General features: G+C 44.2%; 2 protein-coding genes across 2 annotated transcripts; both read right to left on the reverse strand.

The window, feature by feature from the left end:
• Positions 1-1,155: 1,155 nt before the first annotated feature.
• On the reverse strand, positions 1,156-5,171 carry mab21l3 (mab-21-like 3). The gene is made up of 8 exons (XM_071341321.1): positions 4,629-5,171; positions 4,401-4,541; positions 4,224-4,295; positions 3,956-4,147; positions 2,687-2,786; positions 2,137-2,318; positions 1,859-2,053; positions 1,156-1,693 (listed from the first exon to the last, which is right to left on the reverse strand). Exons 1-8 carry the CDS (start codon positions 4,674-4,676, stop codon positions 1,460-1,462), a joined length of 1,164 nt encoding a protein of 387 aa, XP_071197422.1. The 5' UTR covers positions 4,677-5,171; the 3' UTR covers positions 1,156-1,459.
• A 221-nt stretch (positions 5,172-5,392) lies between these two features.
• LOC139538835 (serine/arginine repetitive matrix protein 1-like) lies at positions 5,393-20,295 on the reverse strand. The gene is made up of 8 exons (XM_071341319.1): positions 20,106-20,295; positions 19,336-19,443; positions 18,527-18,734; positions 17,891-17,967; positions 14,691-17,807; positions 6,799-7,463; positions 6,423-6,530; positions 5,393-6,312 (listed from the first exon to the last, which is right to left on the reverse strand). Exons 2-8 carry the CDS (start codon positions 19,361-19,363, stop codon positions 6,310-6,312), a joined length of 4,206 nt encoding a protein of 1,401 aa, XP_071197420.1. The 5' UTR covers positions 19,364-19,443; positions 20,106-20,295; the 3' UTR covers positions 5,393-6,309.
• Positions 20,296-21,782: the final 1,487 nt, after the last annotated feature.

Here is a 21,782-nt window from a genome sequence, read left to right on the forward strand (position 1 = left end):
TTCCATCTCATATTTCTCAACTGAACAGCATACCTGGTTTCAAAAAACAGATAAAGCAACGGCACAACGCCTCCCCCGTATTTGACCTAGATAGTTTGTGTGTATGTATTGATATGTAGGCTAAGTGTGCCTTTAAAAAAATACAGAGCCGTTCATGTCTATTAATGTTCTGTATTATGTAATGTTTTATGTGGACCCCAAGAAGAGTAGCTGCTGCTTTTGCAATAGCTAATGGGGATCCTAATAAAATACAAAATATGTTGGCTAAGCCTTCTATAAGTCAATAAATTCCTTATGAGCGTAAAATAAATATGCTGTAGGCTATTCAGAGCCGTGGTCGGGTCCATTCGGGTCCATCAGCTGTAGTTACATAGACCCGAAAACCGATGACAATCAAACAGGACCCAATCTGGACCCACTCGAGTCCCGGTTATTATCCATCCATCCTCTCAGGAAAACAAAACAGACTGGGTATGCATACATCAGCCCAATACAGTTCAGTGCATGAGGGTAAGTTTATAAATCCACAAGTCCCTAAAACGGGTGCCTAGGAGGACCGTGCCGCCCTTGCCATTCAGTCAGATACTGTATGTCTTCCCATATAAAGCCTGCATCAGATGTCTGCTGTGAGTAGGGCTACAAAGCTCCTGGTAAGTTACCAGAACAGTTAATCTATGGCAATTTTGGTAAACTATATAAAAAGTATTCATATAGTATTAATTTTTTATATCTGTGCCCATATTGTCCAAAAGTTCATTTTTTATTTTATTTTATTATTTTACATGTGATAAGGCCACACAGAGGGCCAGCAATAATTAGACACCTGTGATAATCTGAAGTAACCAAAAAAGGCCACTAGATGTCATGGGATAACCCCCACGCACCAAAAAAAAAAAAACATAAAAGTGACCAAAATGCTGGTAGTTTACTGGTAAATGTAAAAAGTTACCAGTAATAAACCCTCCCTTTGCAACCCTACCTGTGAAGCAATGTGAGGACTAGCTATCTCCTGTGGTCTTTTTAGTAACCCTAGTCTCATCTGCAGGACACACAAACAGGTAGTGGAGCGATGCTGCCCTCTGCTGGATCATAAACGTAGAGGCAGTTCTAAATGTGTTTTTTGGAAACCACAATTTCAACAGAAGCAACAATGTATGCAATATAAGAAAACTACTTTATTTAGGTACAGAATAAAAACAACTTCTGACTTGTTCAATAAGGATGTTCATTACCTCATGCAAAATGTTTTGCTATGCTGTGAATCAGAATCATCTTTATTCACCAAAGACATTTGCATGTACAGGAATTTGACTAAGTAAAAAGCTACTGCTACAAATGTTTTGGTAGGCTGTGCCCTACTGAACACAACCTTGTATTAATTTTATGTTTGCAACATTAGGATAGACAAGAATAATAGCAATAAAAACATCATGCTAGAATTGGTGTTAATAATCAGTGTTTAGTGGACATAGAGGCTGGGGTTGGCTATAAAGTCATTGATCTTCTGGGCTGTGTGGTCTAACTCTGTGGTGTTACTGTACTTCAGCAGGTTGTAGGAGCGGACAAAGTAGTGTCTCAGGTAGCGCTGGCTCACACACTTCAACAGCTTCCTGGCTACACGCAGCACACACTCCTTTACACAGCGCCAGTCACGCCCACATGGAAACTTCTCACAGCACCAGAACAACAGAGTCTGCAGAGAGAGCGAGAAGGATAAATGCAGAGAGTGATGACTATGTACACCAGAAATATATAATATAACTTTGAACATCTGAAAGGGTGAGAGTTGATTGGTTAACTGAGGCTGTATGATAAGGGGGCAGTCCTTGTGCAGGGACATTGCATTGTGATTGGGTACCTGCAGGTGGAAGGCTGTGATGACAGGCTTGGTGCCGGGACACCAGGTGTCCTCCTTCAGCTGTCTGACAACACGGTAACACTTCCTACGGCAACCACCGTCCTCATCAACGGCCACTAGCAACGCCTGCTCCGCCCGTGAGAACGACAACAGCCAGTGGTAATTAGACGTTGCCATGAGGTTAAACCCAAACGACTGAAGAGAGGGAGAGATAGAGAGAAAGTAAGTTAGGGTGTAGAAGGTTATAAGGGTTAGAAAGCATGTTTCCAAGCTGAGACCTTGATGCAGCGAGCTCTCTCTGTGGTTGGCCAGCGCTGCAGAAGGCGGGGCCAGCGGGCTTTCTTCGGCCAATAGTTGATCAGCTCCACAGTGGGAACAAGTTCTGCCTCCATCACACCCTCCGCCGTCTCTATGGCAACACGCACTACCGAACCCACAGACTCCAAGATGCTGACCTTACCTACGTTCGCTCACTCTCTCTCACACACACACACACACACACACACACACACACACACACACACACACACACACACACACACACACACACACACACACACACACACACACACACACACACACACACACACACACACACACACACACACACGATCAGGTTAGAATGTGTGCGTGTGTGCACTTTTGCTACGAGGGAAGCCTTTGGCCTGGTCAGTTTATAGATTTTACTCTGGCCCAACACCTATCAACACTGTGGCCAGTGTGTGTATGTTGCTTGTAGAGGTATTCAATGTGACGGAAAGCTTTTCCAGTGTGTGGGAGGTCTGATCAGTCTAATCCACGGCCTGTCCTGCCCCGCCACACACTCACCACTGAAGCTGCAGGTCAGAATGGCGGTCTCTAGTTGTTCTCTGAAGAGACTGACCACCTTGGCCGGTACAATGTCTCCCTCAACACACACTTTGGCATCCTGTAAAACAGTGGTCACCAACCTTTGGAGTGAAGATCACGTTCGCAGTCAAAAACATGACTTTAAACAAGCCTATACAACATTAACCTAATAAAAACACTTTTGTAAGAATGAGGTTTGTGCAGTAGGCCTAATACATCACAGCATGTTGGCTATATGCTTGGCCTGACAATTTTTTTCTTCTCAGACCATATTATGTGTTTCAAACCGCAACCTTTGATAACAAAATAGATCAGTTGGTGTTTAACTTGCCAGGAACTACTGAGCATACATTTTAATAAATAGCTTTTTATTTGATTGGACTGCTGATACTTGCGTCTGATGGTCAGTCTCAGCAGAGGGAGGGAAAGAGCAGGGTCTGCCTCTTAAGGTCCCTGCTCTCTCCTTTCCTCTAGTGAGACTGACCAGAGAGAGGGGAACAGTCCTCCACCTGATGGGGAAACTCGAGTCGCACCGCTTATGTACAAATTAATGTTGTTTCTATGACCAGAAAAATAAAAAATAAATCCTCAATATTAAAATAGACACGACGAGCTGCTAATAATAAAAATGCAGGCCTATCGATACACTTGGCTACTCATTCATCGCAGCTGCAGTGCGAGTGGAAGTAGGGAGAAGCAGATTTTATGTTTTGTAAGTGGTGAATAAAAACAATGTTGACAGTGCTGAATAAAAACTTAAACATTAACTCACTCAAACAGCAGCTCTTTGATGTATTCTTTGACAGTCCCTCTGGTCATGGTTTTTAAAAGTTACCAAATCTCACATAGGCTAGTATCAAACTTTGCTGTGGGGTCGGGGAAGCTGTCGGCACTGTGATTTGAGCTATTCGATTGGCCAGCGCAGTAGGAGCACTTGATTTAGCCACAGCTCTCCTGGTCATTCAGGTAGGCGGAGTTTGACAAATTAAAAGGTTCAAAATGGGAACACTTTGCCTACCCAGTACGCAGGGCTTCTGAATCAAGTGAACCTCCCGCCAATTGCACAAGACAAATAATTGTATATAAATAGGAGTGCAAGTTTTTGTCATTGGCTTTTCTACAGAAATGTTTGAAGATCGACTAGTGACCACTGCTGTAAAAGACACACACACACCAAATATTGTGTTATTTAAGAATATTTAGGACATTTAACTGGCTAACTATTTTCACTGCTCTATGATATCCCACCTGCCAGTCCTGGGCGGGGCTTGTGAAGCTCTCCAGCTCCAGCCATTGGTGGAGTTTCTCTGGCTCACGGACAGGAGTGGGGAGAATGGAGCCAGTCAGAGAATAGTATCTCCACTGACGAGCCACATGCTCATGATATCCAATCAACCCCCGCACCGGAACACTGACCAAAACCAGGCTGGAAGTCAGGACCTACACACACACACAATCATCAGATCCCTCACAGACACACACAGAATATAAATACACAGAGCACAGTGGGACTTACCTGGATGGCTGGGTTGAAGGAACATCTGCCTCTCAGGAGGGCTGCCCATTTAGACACCATGGCAGGCTGGTCCTGTACACACACACACACACACACTGAGATGGGATCCCATAATTCTGTAGATTGACAGATATCCTGAATGCCCATCTGTGTAAGATATTAAAGTCGTTGTGTTACCTTGATGTTCTCGTTGTTGACTCCAGCGTGGGCGATGGACTGGAAGCGTCCGTCTTTCTTGCTGACCTCAGTGGTCAGATCTCTGAGCACCGTCAGAACCTCCTCAACACGCCTGCCGACTGTACGGTGCCGCAGGTCCACCTCACACACAGAACCACAATTACATGATAATCAACACACAGGATAACCACAACACCCACACACTACGTAGCAGCATATGAGCCTCACTTGATTCAGTAGGTAGTGGTCCAGCCCTTCCTCAGAAAAGTCTGGCATTTTCTCCCTTTCCACTTTTCAACTGAAACCAGTTCAGCTCTGATCTCTCCACCAGAATTCACCAGACAGACTAACGATTGCATGACCCCTTTTCCTAGCACTATGGTCCGGCTTGTCAAAAACATTCCACCATCGATCTCCCATCATTGATTTCCGATGCTAAAGAGCTTCGATGAGCCTTTGGGCCACCATGGTCCAAACAACATGATCATAGCTGGCACAGCTCTGAACGTGCAGGCTGAAAAGCCCAAATAAGTGAAAGTAATAATCAACAGTGGGATCTTTAGGACCCAGCGAAGTGCCAGGCAGGAGCTCCAGTGCCTCAGGACCCAGTAGCAGAAGAACTCTGGCTGAGGTCAATAGGGTTCTGTCCATGTGGAATGAATGGGAGGGCTTAAAAACTTAGTCACATGGCTCATAGTTAGTCATATATCTGTAAGAGGTCAGAGAGAAGTCTCACCTGGGGTCCCAGGTCTTTTTATTTATTTTTATTTTACCAGGTAAGTTGACTGAGAACACGTTCTCATTTGCAGCAACGACCTGGGGAATAGTTACAGGGGAGAGGAGGGGGATGAATGAGCCAATTATAAACTGGGGATTATTAGGTGACCATGATGGTTTGAGGGCCAGATTGGTCTAAACCAATCTCTGATTAGAATGAAATAATATACATCATTACTTCTGACCTTAATAGCTCCTACATAAAAAACACAAGGTAATTTTCTGGTTTCCTTTAATAATCATCAATACATTATGTACAAAGCCAGCCAAATAATACCCTACTGACCAAGGAAATCCTAAAATGTATTTTAAGTCATTAAAATAGCTAAAGATTACATCAGGTATTTAACAGAAAAACACCAGAGAAATACTAGAAGTGACAAAACATTAAGAGTGGATCCTCCAAAGCCCTGATCAGTTTGTCTTCTCAATGGAGACACCTGGTCAGTCTGCCCATCACTACAAAAACAGCTGACCATCATATTACTGACATCTGTGTGTGTGCGCACCAAGGGTAGTCCTAGCAGTTCACTCACAGGTTAAAATGTCACTAAAGGAACCGTGAGCTGGTAATTTAATCACTGAACACAAAAACTAAACACAAAAAGTTTAACATTAGAAAGGGTCGACAAAACTTTGAAAGTGTGTTCCTTCTTTCATTTATCTTCAGTCATTGTCCAGACAGCTGTCTGACCAACGTGTAGAAGCTAGGAGTAACCACACTGTACACTCCAATCTGTCCAATGGGTCGTCACTAGCTTCCATAGCCACAAAGTCATAATTATGGCTAAACCCCACCCATTTGTACAATTTCTTCTTCAAATTTGATTTGAAACATACTCCTAACCTTAACATTATGCCTAATCCTAAATGAAGACCAAAAAGCTAATTTATATAGCCAATTTTTACTTTGTAGCTTTGGAATCCGACCGTGGCTTTGGAAGCATGTGGAAACCCAGACAACTAGAGCACTGATGGGAGGGGCTGGGGGGGGAATGATTGTCCAGGGAAAAGGGGCTGGCAGTATCTGACGCTGTTCCTTCTCTGTAACCACAACAACCCGCACTTCTGTCCGCCCGGTGATGATTCCATGGGGAGCCTTTCGCCTCATGTGATCCGCCCCAAATAAAAGTTACTGCGGAATAAAGAGAAAAGTCTAAGTTACAATGTCATCACTCTGCTCATCATGCATCTAATGTGTGTGAATGTTGGGTGAATGTTAGGATAAAGGTTGGTAGTTCTTACACTGAGGAAGCTCTTGCCGCGTGGCTTCCTGTCCTCATCTTCGTCATCAGACACGTGTGGCTTCGCTATGGCCATCTCCTCTTTACTCGCCGCTATCATCTTACATTTCTAAACACATATACACACAGATTGATTTTAAAAACATACACAAATCATTGTGATGTGAACAGCCAGAGTAGTACAAAAGAACCCTCCCAAAAAACAGTCTAGTCTTCTGTTTTTTACCTCAAATACCCAACTACATAAACCAAAGACTAGGAGTCTGAACTAAAGTTTAATGCTTGCTGTAATCCATATAGGGAGTCTACATACACAATGCATTAAGTAGATCTTTGATAAAACATACATTGCAAGTGAAGCCTCTTGTAAGTCTTACCTCAGTGAGCTCCTTGATGCTGTAGATGTTGGCCTGCTGAGTCACCTTCCTCTTCACCTCCTCTATGTGGTCCAGGTTGAGGGGGGGAAGGGTTGTTTGGGGAACCTGGCTAGGAGGGGGCTTGTTGGTGATGGTGGGGAGGGGGGCCATCTGGGGCTTGTTGGTGATAGTGGGGAGGGGGGCCATCTGGGGCATGTTTGACATCTGGGCCATGTTGGTGAGGGCTGCAGTCATGGTGGCAGCTGTCATACTGGCCATGGCAGCACTCATGGCCATATTGGACATATTGCCCATATTAGGCATATTCATATTGGGCATATTCATATTCATATTGGGCATATTCATATTCATGTTGGGCATGTTCATGTTGGGCATGTTCATGTTGGGCATGTGCATGTTGGGCATGTGCATGTTGGGCATGTGCATGTTGGGCATGTGCATGTTGGGCATGTGCATGTTCATGTTGGGCATATTGGGCATGCCCATGCCGGGCATGTTGAGAGGCAACGGCAGGGGAAGTGGCAGATTCAGGGGAGTTGGGGCTGGGTTGGGCAGGGGCAGCTGGAGGATGGCCTTGGGTCTCAGACTCTCTGGGATGGGCACACCTGCTTTAGCACACATGGCTGCTGCATTGGCCTTCGCTATCTCCAGGAGCTGGTCTTTGTCTGTGAATAGAGAAAGGGGAGAGGAAAGAGAGAGGAGGGAACAGACATCTGTCAACAGCCGGAATTTCAGACTACCTTCTCAGACCTAATCTGTTCTAAGGTGACTACAACAGCCACCATTAAACTGAGGGTATTAAACAATAACAGTACATTGGATATTATACCCAGGGTTGGGTAGTAACGAATTACATGTAACCGGGATTACGTAATCCGATAACAAAAATTAAGTAATTGATCAACTCTGATTAATTTTGAAAAGCATATACGGCTGATTACTTTTGGGATTATATTCTAATATCAAGAGGAAAATGTTATTAAAACTCGTCGCTGTCATTTAGCACACCATCAAGACTTCTCACATGCTCTCAGAGATTCTATTGATCGCCCATCAAGGGCGGACAGCTTCTTTTGTGATTGAATTAATAGATAAGGCTTCCAAAACATTTACAACTGGCCCACTGGTCAATCACACTCATCTGGACCCGTTTCCCAAACTCTGTCCTGGGGTCTCCCCTGGGGGAACGTTTTGGTTTTTGCTCTAGCACTACACAGCTGATTCAAATAACCAACTCATCATCAATCTTTGACTATTTGAATCAGCTGGCAAAAACCAAAATGTGCACGCTGGGGAGACCCCAGGACAGAGTTTGGGAAACCCTGATCTGGACAAGAGTTCCTGATTGCTGCTTTGAAACAGTGCAGTTTCACTCTCTGCCTCTCCTTTGTGAAATGCTTTCTGATTTCTGAATATTTCGAAATGTAGGCCTAATCGCAGGGAAAACACAGTATCGAAAGCAACCACCATTGTTACTGAAGAGAAAAGGGTCCCAGCTTTCTAGTCTGAACTGAATTTAATATTGAACAAAGGGCACTCACTTCAGTCATTCAATGTGGGTGCATAAACCTATACATAAAATGTACTGATATACAGTGCCTTCAGAAAGGATATACAACTCAACTTTTCCCACATTTTGTTGTGTTACAAAGTGGGATTAAAATGAATTTAATTGTCAACAATCTACACAAAATACACAAAAAATTTGAACATTTGTAAAAATAATTTAAAAAATAATGTAATTACATGTAATGTAAATAAAAATAATTTGTAAAAAAGATGTATGAAAAATAAGACACGAATATTTCTTGATTAGGTAAGTATTCAACCCCATGTGTCAATACATTTTAGAATCACCTTTGGCAGAGATTAAAGCTGTGAGTCTTTCCGGGTAAGTCTAAGAGTTTTGCACACCTGGGTTGTAAAAAATGTGTGAGTGTCCATATTTCATTTACTATTCCATTTAACCCATATGAACATCTTTGCAAGGCATTGGAAAACCTCTGTGGTCTTTGTGGTTGAATCTTTGTTTGAAATTCACTGCTCAACTCAGGGACGTTACAGATAATTAATTGTATGAGTGGGGTAAAAAGATGAGTTAGTCAATAAAAAAATCATGTTACACACAGAGGGAGTCCATGCAACTAGAGAACGTATTTAGGTTGAATACTTATAGAGTCAAGACATTTCAGCTTGTGTTATTTTTTTAAGTAAAAAATTCTAAAAACATAATTCCACTTTGACATTAGGGGGTATTGTGTGTAGTAGGGCAGTGACTAAAAATCTAAATTGAATCCATTTTAAATTTAGGCTGAAACAACAAAATGTAGAAACAGTCAAGGAGTGTACATTTCTTAAGGCACCGCATATTATTTTATTTCACCTTTATTTAACCAGGTAGGCCAGTTGAGAACAAGTTCTCATTTACAACTGCGACCTGGCCAATATAAAGCAAAGCAGTGCAACGAAAACAACAGAGTTACACAAACAAACGTAGACAATAACACAATAGAAAAATCTGTATACAGTGTGTGCAAATGTAGAAGATTAGGAAGGTGAGGCAATAAATAGGCCATAGAGGCGAAATAAATACAATTTAGCATTAACACTGGAGTGATAGATGTGCAGATGATGATGTGCAAGTAGAGATACTGGGGTGCAAAAGAGCAAGAAGATAAATAACAATATGGGAATGAGGTCGTTGGGTGTGCTATTTACAGATGGGTTGTGTACAGGTACAGTGATCAGTAAGCTGCTCTGACAGCTGATGCTTAAAGTTAGACAGGGAGATAAGACTCCAGCTTCAGTGATTTTTGCAATTTGTTCTAGTCATTGGCAGCAGAGAACTGGAAGGAAAGGCAGCCAAAGGAAGTGTTGGCTTTGGGGATGACCAGTGAAATATACCTGCTGGAGCAAGTGCTACAGGTGGGTGTTGCTATGGTGACCAGTGAGCTGAGATAAGGCGGGGCTTTACCTAGCAAAGACTTATAGATGACCTGGAGCCAGTGGGTTTGGCGACGAATATGTAGCGAGGACCAGCCAACGAGAGCATACAGGTCACAGTGGTGGGTAGTATATTGGGCGTTGGTGACAAAACAGATGGCACTGATAGACTCCATCCAATTTGCTGAGTAGAGTGTTGGAGGATATTTTGTAAATGACATCGCCGAAGTCAAGGATCGGTAGGATAGTCAGTTTTACAAAGCAGCATGAGTGAAGGAGGCTTTGTTGCGAAATAGAAAGCCGATTCTCGACTTAATTTTGAATTGGAGATGCTTAATGTGAGTCTGGAAGGAGAGTTTACAGTCTAACCGGACACCTAGGTATTTGTAGTTGTTCACATATTTTAAGTCGGAATTGTCCAGAGTAGTGATGCTAGACGGGCGGGAGGGCGTGGGCAGCAGTCGGTTGAAGAGCATGCATTTAGTTTTACTAGCATTTACAAGCAGTTGGAGGCCACGGAAGGAGTGTTGTGTGGCATTGAAGGGCCAGATGTATACAGAATGTTGTCGTCTGCGTAAAGGTGGATCAGAGAATCACCAGCAGAAAGAGCGACATTGATATATACAGAGAAAAAAGTCGGCCTGAGAATTGAACCCTGTGGCACCCCCATAGAGACTGCCAGAGGTCCGAACAACAGGCCCTCCGATTTGACACACTGAACTCTGTCTGAGGGGTGGTTGGTGAAACAGGTGAGGCAGTCATTTGAGAAACCAAGGATATTGAGTCTGCCGATAAGAATGCGGTGATTGACAGAGTCGAAAGCCTTGGCCAGGTTGATGAAGACGGCTGCACAGTACTGTATTTTATTGATGGAGATTATGATATCGTTTAGGACCTTGAGCGTGGCTGAGGTGCACCCATGACCAGCTCGGAAACCAGATTGCATAGTGGAGAAGGTACGGTTGGATTCGAAATGGTCAGTGATCTGTTTGTTAACTTGGCTTTCGAAGATTTTAGAAAGGCAGGGCAGGATGGATATAGGTCTATAACAGTTTGGGTCTAGAGAGTCTCCCCCTTTGAAGAGGGGGATGACCGCGGCAGCTTTCCAATCTTTGGGGATCTCAGACGATACGAAAGAGGTTGAACAGACTAATAATAGGGGTTGAAACAATTTTGGTGGATAATTTTAGAAAGAGAGGGTCCAGATTGTCTAGCCATGCTGATTTTTAGGGATCCAGATTTTGCAGCTCTTTCAGAACATTAGCTGTCTGGATTTGGGTTAAGGAGAAGCAAGGGGGGCTTGGGCATGTTGTTGCGGGGGTGCAGAGCTGTTGTCCGGGGTGGGGGTAGCCAGGTGGAAAGCATGGCCAGCCTTAAAAAACTGCTTATTGAAATTCTCGATAATCGTAGATTTATCTGTGGTGACAGTGTTTCCTAGCCTCAGTGCAGTGGGCAGCTGGGAGGAGGTGCTCTTATTCTCCATGGACTTTACAGTGTCACCAACATTTTTGGGAATTAGTGCTACAGGATGCAAATTTCTGTTTGAAAAAGCTAGCCTTAGCTTTCCTAACTGACTGTGTGGTTCCTGACTTCCCTGAAAAGTTGCATATTGCGGGGGCTATTCGATGCTAATGCAGAACGCCACAGGATGTTTTTGTTCTGGTCAAGGGCAGTCAAGTCTGGGATGAACCAAGGGCTATATCTGTTCTTAGTTCACATTTTTTTGAAGGGGGCTTGCTTATTTAAGATGGTGAGGAAAGCACTTTTAAAGAGCAACCAGGCATCCTCTACTGACGGGATGAGGTCAATATCCTTCCAGGATACCCAGGCCAGGTCGATTATAAAGGCCTGCTCGCTGAAGTGTTTAGGGAGCGTTTGACAGTGATGAGGGGTGGTCGTTTGACCGCGGACCCATTATGGACACAGGCAAAAAGGCAGTGATCGCTGAGATCCTGGTTGAAGACGGCAGAGATGTATTAAGAGGGCAAGTTGGTCAGGATGACATCCAAGAGGGTGCCCATGGTTACGGATTTAGCGTTTAGTGTTCCTTGATAATTTGTGTGAGACTGAGGGCATCTAGCTTAGTTTGAAGGACGGCCGTGGTGTTGAGCATATCCCAGTTTAGGTCACCTAACAGTACGAACTCTGAAGATAGATTTGTGGGCAATCAATTCACATATGGTGTCCAGGGCACAGCTGGGGGCTGAGGGGGGTCTATAACAAGCAGCAACAGTGAGACAATGTTTCTGGAAAGGTGGATTTTTAAAAGTAGAAGCTCGAACTGTTTGGGCACAGACCTGGATAGCATGACAGAACTCTGCAGGCTATCTCTGCAGTAGATTGCAACTCCACCCCCTTTGGCAGTTCTATCTTGTCGGAAAATGTAGTTGGGGGTGGAAATTTCCGGATTTTTGGTGGCCTTCCTAAACCACGATTCAGACACGGCTAGGACATCAGGGTTGGTGGAGTGTGCTAAAGCAGTGAATAAAACAAACGTAGGGAGGAGGCTTCTGATGTTAACATGCATGAAACCAAGGCTTTTACGATTACAGAAGTCAACAAATGAGAGCGCCTGGGGGAATGGGAGTGGTGCTGGGGGCTGCAGGGCCTGGGTTAATCTCTACATCACCAGAGGAACAGAGGAGTAGTAGGATAAGGGTACGGCTAAAGGCTATAAGAACTTGTCGTCTAGTGCGTTCGGAACAGAGAGTAAAAGGAGCAGATTTCTGGGCGTCGCTACTACATCAACTACATGGCTATCTATCAGTAATAATGACCTTTATTTAGTTAGGAAACTAGCTAGTCACTTCATCAGTTGTGGAATTAGCCCCAAATTAATTAACTAATTATGTGATATTAGTGCCCCAAAAGATTTAGACAAATTAATGTATATTTATACAAAATAAAAAATATATACTTTTTTTTTAAAGAATCTGGAACCCTATTTTGATAGAAAAAGAATAATTGCCTAGTTGTCAAACCACACATTCATGACAATCACTGATTTAAGCAAGACTTTATAAGACGATTGAAACTGAAACGTTTTACACAGAGTACTGTGACTATGCTCTTGCACATAAAATAGAACATGTGAATTCCAGGTTTTTTAAGCTATGCTCCCACACTAGTTCCAATTTGGAAATGGAATTCAACAATATAAAATATGTATTGAACTTATTAGAAAATTCATTTATTTGCCCGACAACAGATTATTATCCTGAAACAGTCTGAAATGGCACAGGAATGCCCGTCTGTGTGTGTTGTGCGGTGCGCACATGTGTAGTCTACACTGTGTAGCCGTTAGCGATAATGCTAATGACAACAGTCTACTGGTAAATTGAAAGCCGTTCCCAAAAACCTTCTCAATTAAATGTTAAGAAAGTAGCCAATGCCTACCTGGCAGAATGATATGATTATTTGCATAAAACAAGTTAATTTATTTAGCCAACTCGGCAATCACATGAGCGCTAAAGAAACACTGCTAACCAAACAATGGCCTCTGGCTGGCGGACTTGCATTAACTTCTCTAGTGTAGGGGGCAGCATTTGGAATTTTAGATGAAAAGCATGCTCAAATTAAACTGCCTGCTTCCCGGGCCCAGAAGATATAATATGCATATAACTGGTAGATTTGGATAGAAAACTCTAAAGTTTCCAAAACTGTTAAAATAGTGTCTGTGAGTATAACAGAACTGATTTGACAGAATCCATTCGGGAAGTTGTTTTTTTCTATTTAATGCCATGACAGTATCTGTTGACTTAGGACTCAAATTGTAGTTCATATGCCTTCCACTAGATGTCAACAGTCTTTAGAAATTGTTTCAGGCTTGTATTCTGAAAAAGGAGGAAGTAAGAGCAGTCTGAATGAGTGGACCCTAAAGTGTCACAGAGCTTTTTCATGCGCGCGACCGAGAGAGTGCCTTTCTTGTTTACCTTTTATATTGACGACGTTGTCGTCCTGCTGAAATATTATCGATTATTTAAGCTAAAAACATCCTGAGGATTGAATATAAACATTGTTTGACATGTTTCTATGAACTTTACGGATACAATTAGGATTTTTTGTCTGCCTGTTTGGCTGCGTTTGAGCCTGTGGATTACTGAAGAAAACACAAACAAAACAGAGGTTTTTGGATATAAAGAGACTTTATCGAACAAAAGGAACCTTTATTGAGTTAATGAATGTCTGCTGAGTTCAACCATATGAAGATCAAAGGTATGAGATTCATTTTATCTCTATTTCTGACTAGTGTAACTCTTCTACTTGGCTGGTTACTGTTTGTAATGAGTTGTCTGCTGGGTTATGTTCTCAAATAATCGTAAGGTATGCTTTCGCCGTAAAGCATTTTTTATATCTGACACCGCGGTTGGATTCACAAGTTCATCTTTAAACCTATGTAAAATATGTTTTGTTTTCAGAATTTTTATAATTAGTATTTCTGTATTTGAATTTGGCACCCAGCAGTTTCACTGGCTGTTGAAGAGGTGGGACGCTAATGTCTCATGTACCCAAGAGAGGTTAAAGGACTACTACACCCACAATTTAAAAATAAAAATAATATAAAAAAATACATAAAAATCTGACGTCAAAAGTGGTCTCCTGATGTGGTTTAAGCATTGTTGTGGACTTAGAACATACAATTTCGATATATATTTTTTTTAACAAAACAAACCTGAGAAAAACAAAACGAAGAATACTGAATATTGGAAAAAACTGAACTAAAATCAGGCAACTAAATCAGGCAACAACAAAAAATCCTATTTTATAGGCCCCTAAGTGTTAGAAGTTAAAGTAAACCACAAGTAATCAATGTAAATCGATTGTTACTATTTTGAGTATTCCAAAGAATTACCTTACTGATTACTTTATTTTTCATGCAACTAATCACTAACCGATTACATGTTTCAATTAATACGCCCAACCCTGATTATATATAGGTGTAGTCTTACCCAGCTCAGTGAGACGAGGAGGGGTCTTGCTGGCACTGCGGCGGCCTCGAGATGTGGAACGGCGCTTGCGGAGGATGAGGATTGGGGAGTGGCTTGGTTCCCGTTTCCATCGGTCGCGTCGGTCAAACGAGCGATTCCGCATGACGGGCCGACGCCGCCGCGACCCGGAGCGGGACCTTCTCCTCCGGCCTGGAGAGCGAGACTTGGAGCGTTTGCGCCTGTCTGCGGACTTGGACCTCTTCCTTCTGGCCGGGGAGCGGGACTTCGAGCGCTTGGTCCTGGTTCTGGACTTGGAACGTGACTTCCTGCGCCGTACCGGTGACTTAGACCGTGATCTCCTGCGCCGGGCTGGACTTCTGGACTTAGACCTCTTCTTCCGTTTGGTAGGCGGGGAGACAGACTTCCTTTTCCTGGCTGGGGACTTGGAACGTCTCCTTCTGGAGGCAGACTTGGACTGAGAGGGAGAGATGGACTTGGACCGGGAGCACCTCCATGAGGGAGAGGTGGACATCTTCCTACCGGCAGGTGATCGGGACTTCCTAGTAGGAGACGCTGACGTTGAGGACTGCCGTTGTTTTGAAAATGTCTTCTTAATGGGAGATTTAGAAGGTGAGGACCTGGAGCGGCGATCAGCAGGAACAGTCTCTGGTGAAACAGACCTGGAGGTAGCATGCTCATCTGGCTCTTCTTCAGAGGAGCTTGTTGGGCTTCTTGCCACCTTTGGCTCTTCTTCTGCGGAGTCATGGTCTTCAGATGGAATCTCAGAGGTTCTCTCTTCAGCATGCCCAGCCACTGGCTTACCCTGTGTGGTAGATCTGGAGGCAGCAGCCAAAGTGAAGGGCTTCCAGGGCTCTGCTGCAGCTTCCCCAACAGGCTTAGTCGACGCTTCATTATTCACAGTCGTGTCTGCAGTATGCTCGTCAGCCATTTTTGGAGACTTTAGGTCCTTGGCAGTAGACCTGGATCTTGAGCGTTCTGGGGATACGCTCTCAGATTGCCTGTCGCTTGAGACAGACTTGGATTTGTCGCTGATGGGTGATTTTGACATTGAACGCTTGTTAATTTTCTGGGATTTGGATTTAGGATGAGACTTGGACTGGTTACGCGGCGATAGGGATCGTGATGTTGATGGTTTACTGCGTCCTGGGGATCTGGACTTTGTCCTGCTCCGCTTCGGTGATCTAGAACGTATTTTCTTGACTGGTGACCTGGATATCCTGCGGCTCCGGGAGCGGGACTTGTTGTCCTTGCCCCGTGGGGATTTGGACCGTGAGCCTTTCCTGTTCCTCTTCAGGATCACGACGGAGCGGGAACGAGTTCGCCTGCCTCTCCTGACCGGAGACCGGGACCGTCGTGTCCTTGGGGGGGACCTCTTTCTGCGAGACGGGGAGCTGCTCTGGGAATGCCGTCCTCTCCTCATGGACCGGGAGCGATGGAGCCGTCTAGATCTGGAGCGTGAACGGCGAGTCTGCCTCACAGGCGAGCGGGACCACGGACGCCTACCTCGACGAGGGGGGGGGGTTCTGGTCCTCGACCTTCTGACACAGCCATGTGACCTGGACTCAGACCGCCGCCCTCGTCTGGGAGATGGAGACAGTTTGCGTCCTCTCCTAGGGGATTTAGACAGAGACTTGCGGCCTCTCCTAGGGGACAAAGGAGAGGACTTGCGCCCTCGTCTAGGGGACAGAGAAGGGGACAACTTGCGCCCTCGTCTAGGGGACAGAGAAGGGGACAACTTGCGCCCTCGTCTAGGGGACAGAGGAGACAACTTGCGCCCTCGTCTAGGGGACAGAGGAGACAACTTGCGCCCTCGTCTAGGGGACAGAGGAGACAACTTGCGCCCTCGTCTAGGGGACAGAGGAGACAACTTGCGCCCTCGTCTAGGGGACAGAGGAGACAACTTGCGCCCTCGTCTAGGGGACAGAGGAGACAACTTGCGCCCTCGTCTAGGGGACAGAGGAGACAACTTGCGCCCTCGTCTAGGGGACAGAGGAGACAACTTGCGCCCTCGTCTAGGGGACACAGAAGGAGACTTGCGTCCTCTCCAAGGGGACAGAGGAGATGACTTGCGTCCTCTCCTGGGGGACAGAGGAGACATACGTCGTCTCTTAGGGGACAGAGAAGGGGACTTGCATCCCCTCTTGGGGGACATGCGTCCTCTCCTGGGGGACAGAGAAGGGGACTTGCGTCCTCTCCTGGGGGACAGAGAAGGGGACTTGCGTCCTCTCCTGGGGGACAGAGAAGGGGACTTGCGTCCTCTCCTGGGGGACAGAGAAGGGGACTTGCGTCCTCTCCTGGGGGACAGAGAAGGGGACTTGCGTCCTCTCCTGGGGGACAGAGAAGGGGACTTGCGTCCTCTCCTGGGGGACAGAGAAGGGGACTTGCGTCTTGTCCTTTTGGGGGACTTGGACTGCTTCCTCTTGGGAGTCATGCTTTTTGAGCCAGATCGAGACCTGCCCCTGCCAGACACAGGCTGACCAGACAATCGCGCGGGGCTTCGTGAACGACTGCGACTTGATCTGGACCGCTTCGGGCTTGGCGAACGACTAAGACTCGATCTAGCCAGCTTAGTGTCTGTCAGCGACCCTGACCTTGACCTGGAGGGAGCCTTGTTCTTCACCTTTGACCTCTGCTCTGGGTTGGTTTCCTCCTTCTGGCCATCCTGCTTGGGGATGATGTCAGGAAGCTCCTGGGTGTGGCTGAAGCTCCCGTCGCTCCGTGGATCTTCCGGCTTTATGACAGAGATGGTTTGGTTCTCCCTGTTAGCAGGTGGAACCTTCTCTTCTGCCTTTCCTCCTGCATCCGCAGACTCATTATCTGAGGGTTGACACATCACTTTCAGAGATTCCTCTTTTTGGGCCAAAGTTATGCATAGGGAGGGAACTCTCTCCTCTTGCCTGGCCTTAGACTGCATGGGAACAGCCTGCACTACCATGCCAGCTGGCTTCCCCTCAGACTCAGAATCTGTTCCTGACATAGATTCGCTCTCTGATAGTGAGTGTGAAGAAGAGTTCTTCTCCTGCTTTTCTTCCCCTTTTCTCCTCCTTTTTCTCTTCTTTTTCCCAGCATGTCTTTTGTGTTTTCTGGCTTTAGCATCACCTTCTACCTCAGGTATAGCTGTGTGGACAGGTACACAAGCATCAGTAAAAACAAATCACTTTGCATCGGTTTGTTTCCTACACCCGGCCCAAACTCCTTACCTGTGATCAAGTCCTTTGTTGCCTCCTCTTTCGTGTCTACTCCTGTATCGGAGGCCACTGGGCCAGCACTCCTCAAGCTAAAAACAGAAAATATATTGATTATAGCAGCAAATATAATGAATACTATAATCAGAATTGTCCCAATGGTATAGAGCCAAACAAACAAGAGCCTGTTGGATTTACATTTCTGCTGCTTTAACTCCTATATTCCAGTGTGGAAACCATCTAGAGGTGACCAGGCAACACGCTGTTCTGCCCAGCACTTGGCTGCATTCAGTACATAAAAACGTAATAGAACGTTCAATTGAACAGAAACGATGCTGTACTGAAGTCAGTTAAAAAAAACAGGGAGGGGTTGGGTTGTAGCTTCAAAATGCACCTCTTCCCTTTAAATACATAAATCATTGCTCCAAGCCACACCCCGGCACACCCACCAAACGGAGCAAACGTATCTGTTCAAGAACATACAAGGTTTTGGGGAAATGTGTCATTCAGTACAAGCCGTTCCGCAAAGTAGCAAACATTCAAGCAAACTGAACGCAGCCCTGGTCTGGTTGTAATGGGCGGAATCTAGCAGAGTTATGGTCTCATGGGATGAGTCAAACCATGTTCTGGTTCTAATGGGAGGAGCCTCACCCTGCTCTGGTTCTGATTGCCGGCTTTTCTACGTCTGACTCTGCGGCCGACTCTGAGCTTGTCTCTCGCTCTCCCTTGCCACGTTTCTTCTTCTTCTTCTTGCTCTTGTGTTTTTTGTGCTTCTTGTTCTTCTTCTGCGGCGTCTCACTTCCTTCCTTTGCAGATGTTTCCTCCAGAGTGTGTTCTTGCTCTGCAGCCTCGTCCCCGCCTGCACAGATTAACCAATTACATTCCTCATTTAAAGATTATACTACCACATTCTTTAGTCACAGATTAACCAATCACATTTCTTTGTAATGATAGATTCGGAATATGGGGAGTTCACATGGACAACGTGTGAAATCAATTCCTAATGAAAGGGTGGCCAGGCAGAGGCATGGCAACCTCTGGTATGTGTGTCATTGGCATATCATGATCTAGCCAATCCAGCATCATAGCTAGTTTATGTTTGAGGTTGAGCCGATGGTCTATTGAAAGCATGGTAAAGAAACCTTCAACAAACCTTTACTTGCGCATACTTCCTTAATTTGGAAGTATGCTAATTGTTAAGAATACTCAGAAAAATATTGAATCCACAGAAAGAGGATATCTTCTTAATATCTTTCTGAATATTTCCTTGTTTTTCAGAGTTCCACCAGCAACCACAAACATCATTTTATAATTCACTGGTACCTTCCAAATGATAATCAAGTAAAGGTCAGTTGAAAATGTCTCAGTCCATGAATTTCCCAAATTTAGGTATAACCATCTGTGTGAGAATAACTATCCCTCACATTACAGGGATATTTCTGCAAATCATGATCACAAACCTGGCTGAGTATCAACTGCACACTCCATTTTATCAGCTCTGTGGGGGTGATTGATGGCCTAAAAACCGCTGGCCCCTGGCAGTCCACTGTTCTCTTGGCCCTCAGTCACTATTGGGAAAAACAGAGCAGGCCACGAGGGCACTCAACAGTTTGTTTCAGAATGTCAAGACAATACAGATTAATTACATGAAATACTAACGTTACCGTTAAAAAAAAACTGCTATGAGTGTCCACAGGGTTACACTAAGTATAGGTACACAACAAAAATAAAAACACTCTCTGCAGCAGCATTACATAACCAATGACCCACTTACAGAGGCAGGCAACGGTTTTGTAATCGCCCATCTCAACTGGCAATAACACTTGATAGTTAACCAGGCAGATCACTGGCTACGATTTAGCTAAGCTAACTAAATAGCAACCAAAGTAGTTAAGTAACGTCAGCTCGCTAGTGCTACCTAGTTAACTTCATATAGCTAGCGTAGCTCGTTAATGCTTTCTAGTTATCAACAAGGGTCCAACAACAAGTTAGCTAGCTTTAGCTTAACTACTTTTAATAATTGTGTGAAAATTAAAATGCAATCTGGCTAGCCACTTCAGGTTAGCTAACAAAGACACGCCGTAATCAGCACCCGGCCTCACTCGACAAACGTTAGCCAGCTTGCTAGCCGTCTGTAGATTATTTGTCTTGACTCATCTAAAAAAAATATATATTTATCTGTAGACAACCGATAGTTGTTGTATAACACACATTTACATCGTTTTCTTACCTAGCTATGTCTCAAATGCCTTGAATTTAAATTATTAGATACTCCAGGAAAGCCTGTTGTATGGCAGTCGCCATCTTCCTAGGACGCCATGACAGTTTGGGGGACCCCGTAATCCCAGAATGCCCTGCTGGGCGGCAAATTGCGAGCGGAAATTATCTCCATGACAACTCAGAGGTGACAAGCCCTCTGCATTTAACATAAAAATCTCTTCTTTTTTTAAATAAACACATCTACTACTTAATCTTCTTTATGTTTTTATATCAGATGCATAGAAAACAGGGGCCATAGAAATATAAACTTGACCTAATCACTTTAGCTTGAGACAAGTAGTAAGGTTTTTTTCTCTACAAGCCCAAGGGTTAGTGCTATCACATATCCTTGGGTTTGGGACGTTCCTACCCTAAACGCTAACCCGAGACTTAACCCATACCTGAACCTTAACCCTTATGTAACCATTTTACATTTAAACTTAAATGGGGTAGGGTTCCAAGGATCTCTGATAGCAAGGACCCAGCTTCTAGTCCTAAAAAACTAATGAGTTACCTCTGGTTCATTCAGCCATTCCTATTAGAAAATGAATGGAAAAATAATAGAGTTTTGGGATAAACGCTGAGTATAAACTCTGAGGTTAATTTAGGTTGAGGAGATCTTATACGGTTTGTTCTATGAGATAATATCAGTCAGTTAACGTGACCTTTATGAAAAATGAAGCCTTTATGTGCTTTTTAAAATGACATAAATGCTTCAAATTTCACAAAAAGTGATGTTAGCTGATGAGATTTTCTCATAGAACAAAACGTATAAGATCTCCTAAGCCATTGTTTACCACAGACCTTATTTTCTGCGTTTATCCAAAAACCCTACCAAAAAAATCCATTACTTTCCCCATATAGGCTTTGTCCAACGAACGAGTTAGTGCCTACAAAAAGATGACATAACTATCGCTCTCTATTGCATTGGAGCAGGGGGCAGCGTAAAAAGACATGCAGCAGGTCGTGCGATACAGTCCCCGTCAAAAACAAAATATTTGATTAGTAGAGCAGAGACCCTACCGAGTATTCCACCCCGCTTTGGCTGGGAATGAAAGTAAGGTTTTTTCTTGACTGCACCATTGATTGGAGGCAATGGCAGGGGTGGGGTAAAAAGCCAGCAGCAGGTGGTGCAACACAGATCCCCTAAAAACGAAAAATACAGTACCTTCAGAAAGAATTCACACCCCTTGACTTTTTCCACATTTTGTTGTGCTACAGCGTGAATTTAAAATAGATTAAATCGAGTTTTGTTGTCACTGGCCTACACACAATACTGCATAATGTCAAAGTGGAATCAGGTTTTTAGAATGTTTTACAAATTGATAAAAAACACACAGCTGAAATGTTGCATTAACTCAAACATGATTTTTGCAGGACTACCTCATCTCTGTACCAAACACATATAATTATCTGTAAGGTCCCTCAGTCGAGCAGTGAATTTCAAACACAGATTCAATCACAAAGACCAATGCCTCGCAAAGAAGGGCACCTTTTGGTAGATGGGTAAACATTTAAAAAGCAGACATTGAATATCCCTTTGAGCATGGTGAAGTTATTAATTACATTTTGAAAGGTGTATAAATACACCTAATACACCCAGTCACATAAGATAAAGGTGTCTGTCCTAACTGTGAGAGCCCATGCT

The sequence above is a fragment of the Salvelinus alpinus genome, chromosome 14 (assembly GCF_045679555.1).
Source record: "Salvelinus alpinus chromosome 14, SLU_Salpinus.1, whole genome shotgun sequence".
NCBI classification, from domain to species: Eukaryota; Metazoa; Chordata; class Actinopteri; order Salmoniformes; family Salmonidae; genus Salvelinus; species Salvelinus alpinus.

What these genes read in the sequence shown, in the direction of transcription:
- LOC139538835 (XM_071341319.1), bottom strand. Translation starts at nt 19,363, where the DNA reads ATGGAGTGTGCAGTTGATACTCAGCCAG. An exon ending in TCCTCGTCTCACTGAGCTGG is followed by an intron (nt 7,464 to 14,690) that starts GTAAGACTACAC and finishes CTCTATTCACAG; the next exon opens with ACAAAGACCAGCTCCTGGAG. An exon ending in GCATCAAGGAGCTCACTGAG is followed by an intron (nt 6,531 to 6,798) that starts GTAAGACTTACA and finishes ATATGTGTTTAG; the next exon opens with AAATGTAAGATGATAGCGGC.
- mab21l3 (XM_071341321.1), bottom strand. Translation starts at nt 4,676, where the DNA reads ATGCCAGACTTTTCTGAGGAAGGGCTGGACCACTACCTACTGAATCAA. An exon ending in TCAACAACGAGAACATCAAG is followed by an intron (nt 4,296 to 4,400) that starts GTAACACAACGA and finishes GTGTGTGTACAG; the next exon opens with GACCAGCCTGCCATGGTGTC. An exon ending in TCACAGCCTTCCACCTGCAG is followed by an intron (nt 1,694 to 1,858) that starts GTACCCAATCAC and finishes CTCTCTCTGCAG; the next exon opens with ACTCTGTTGTTCTGGTGCTG.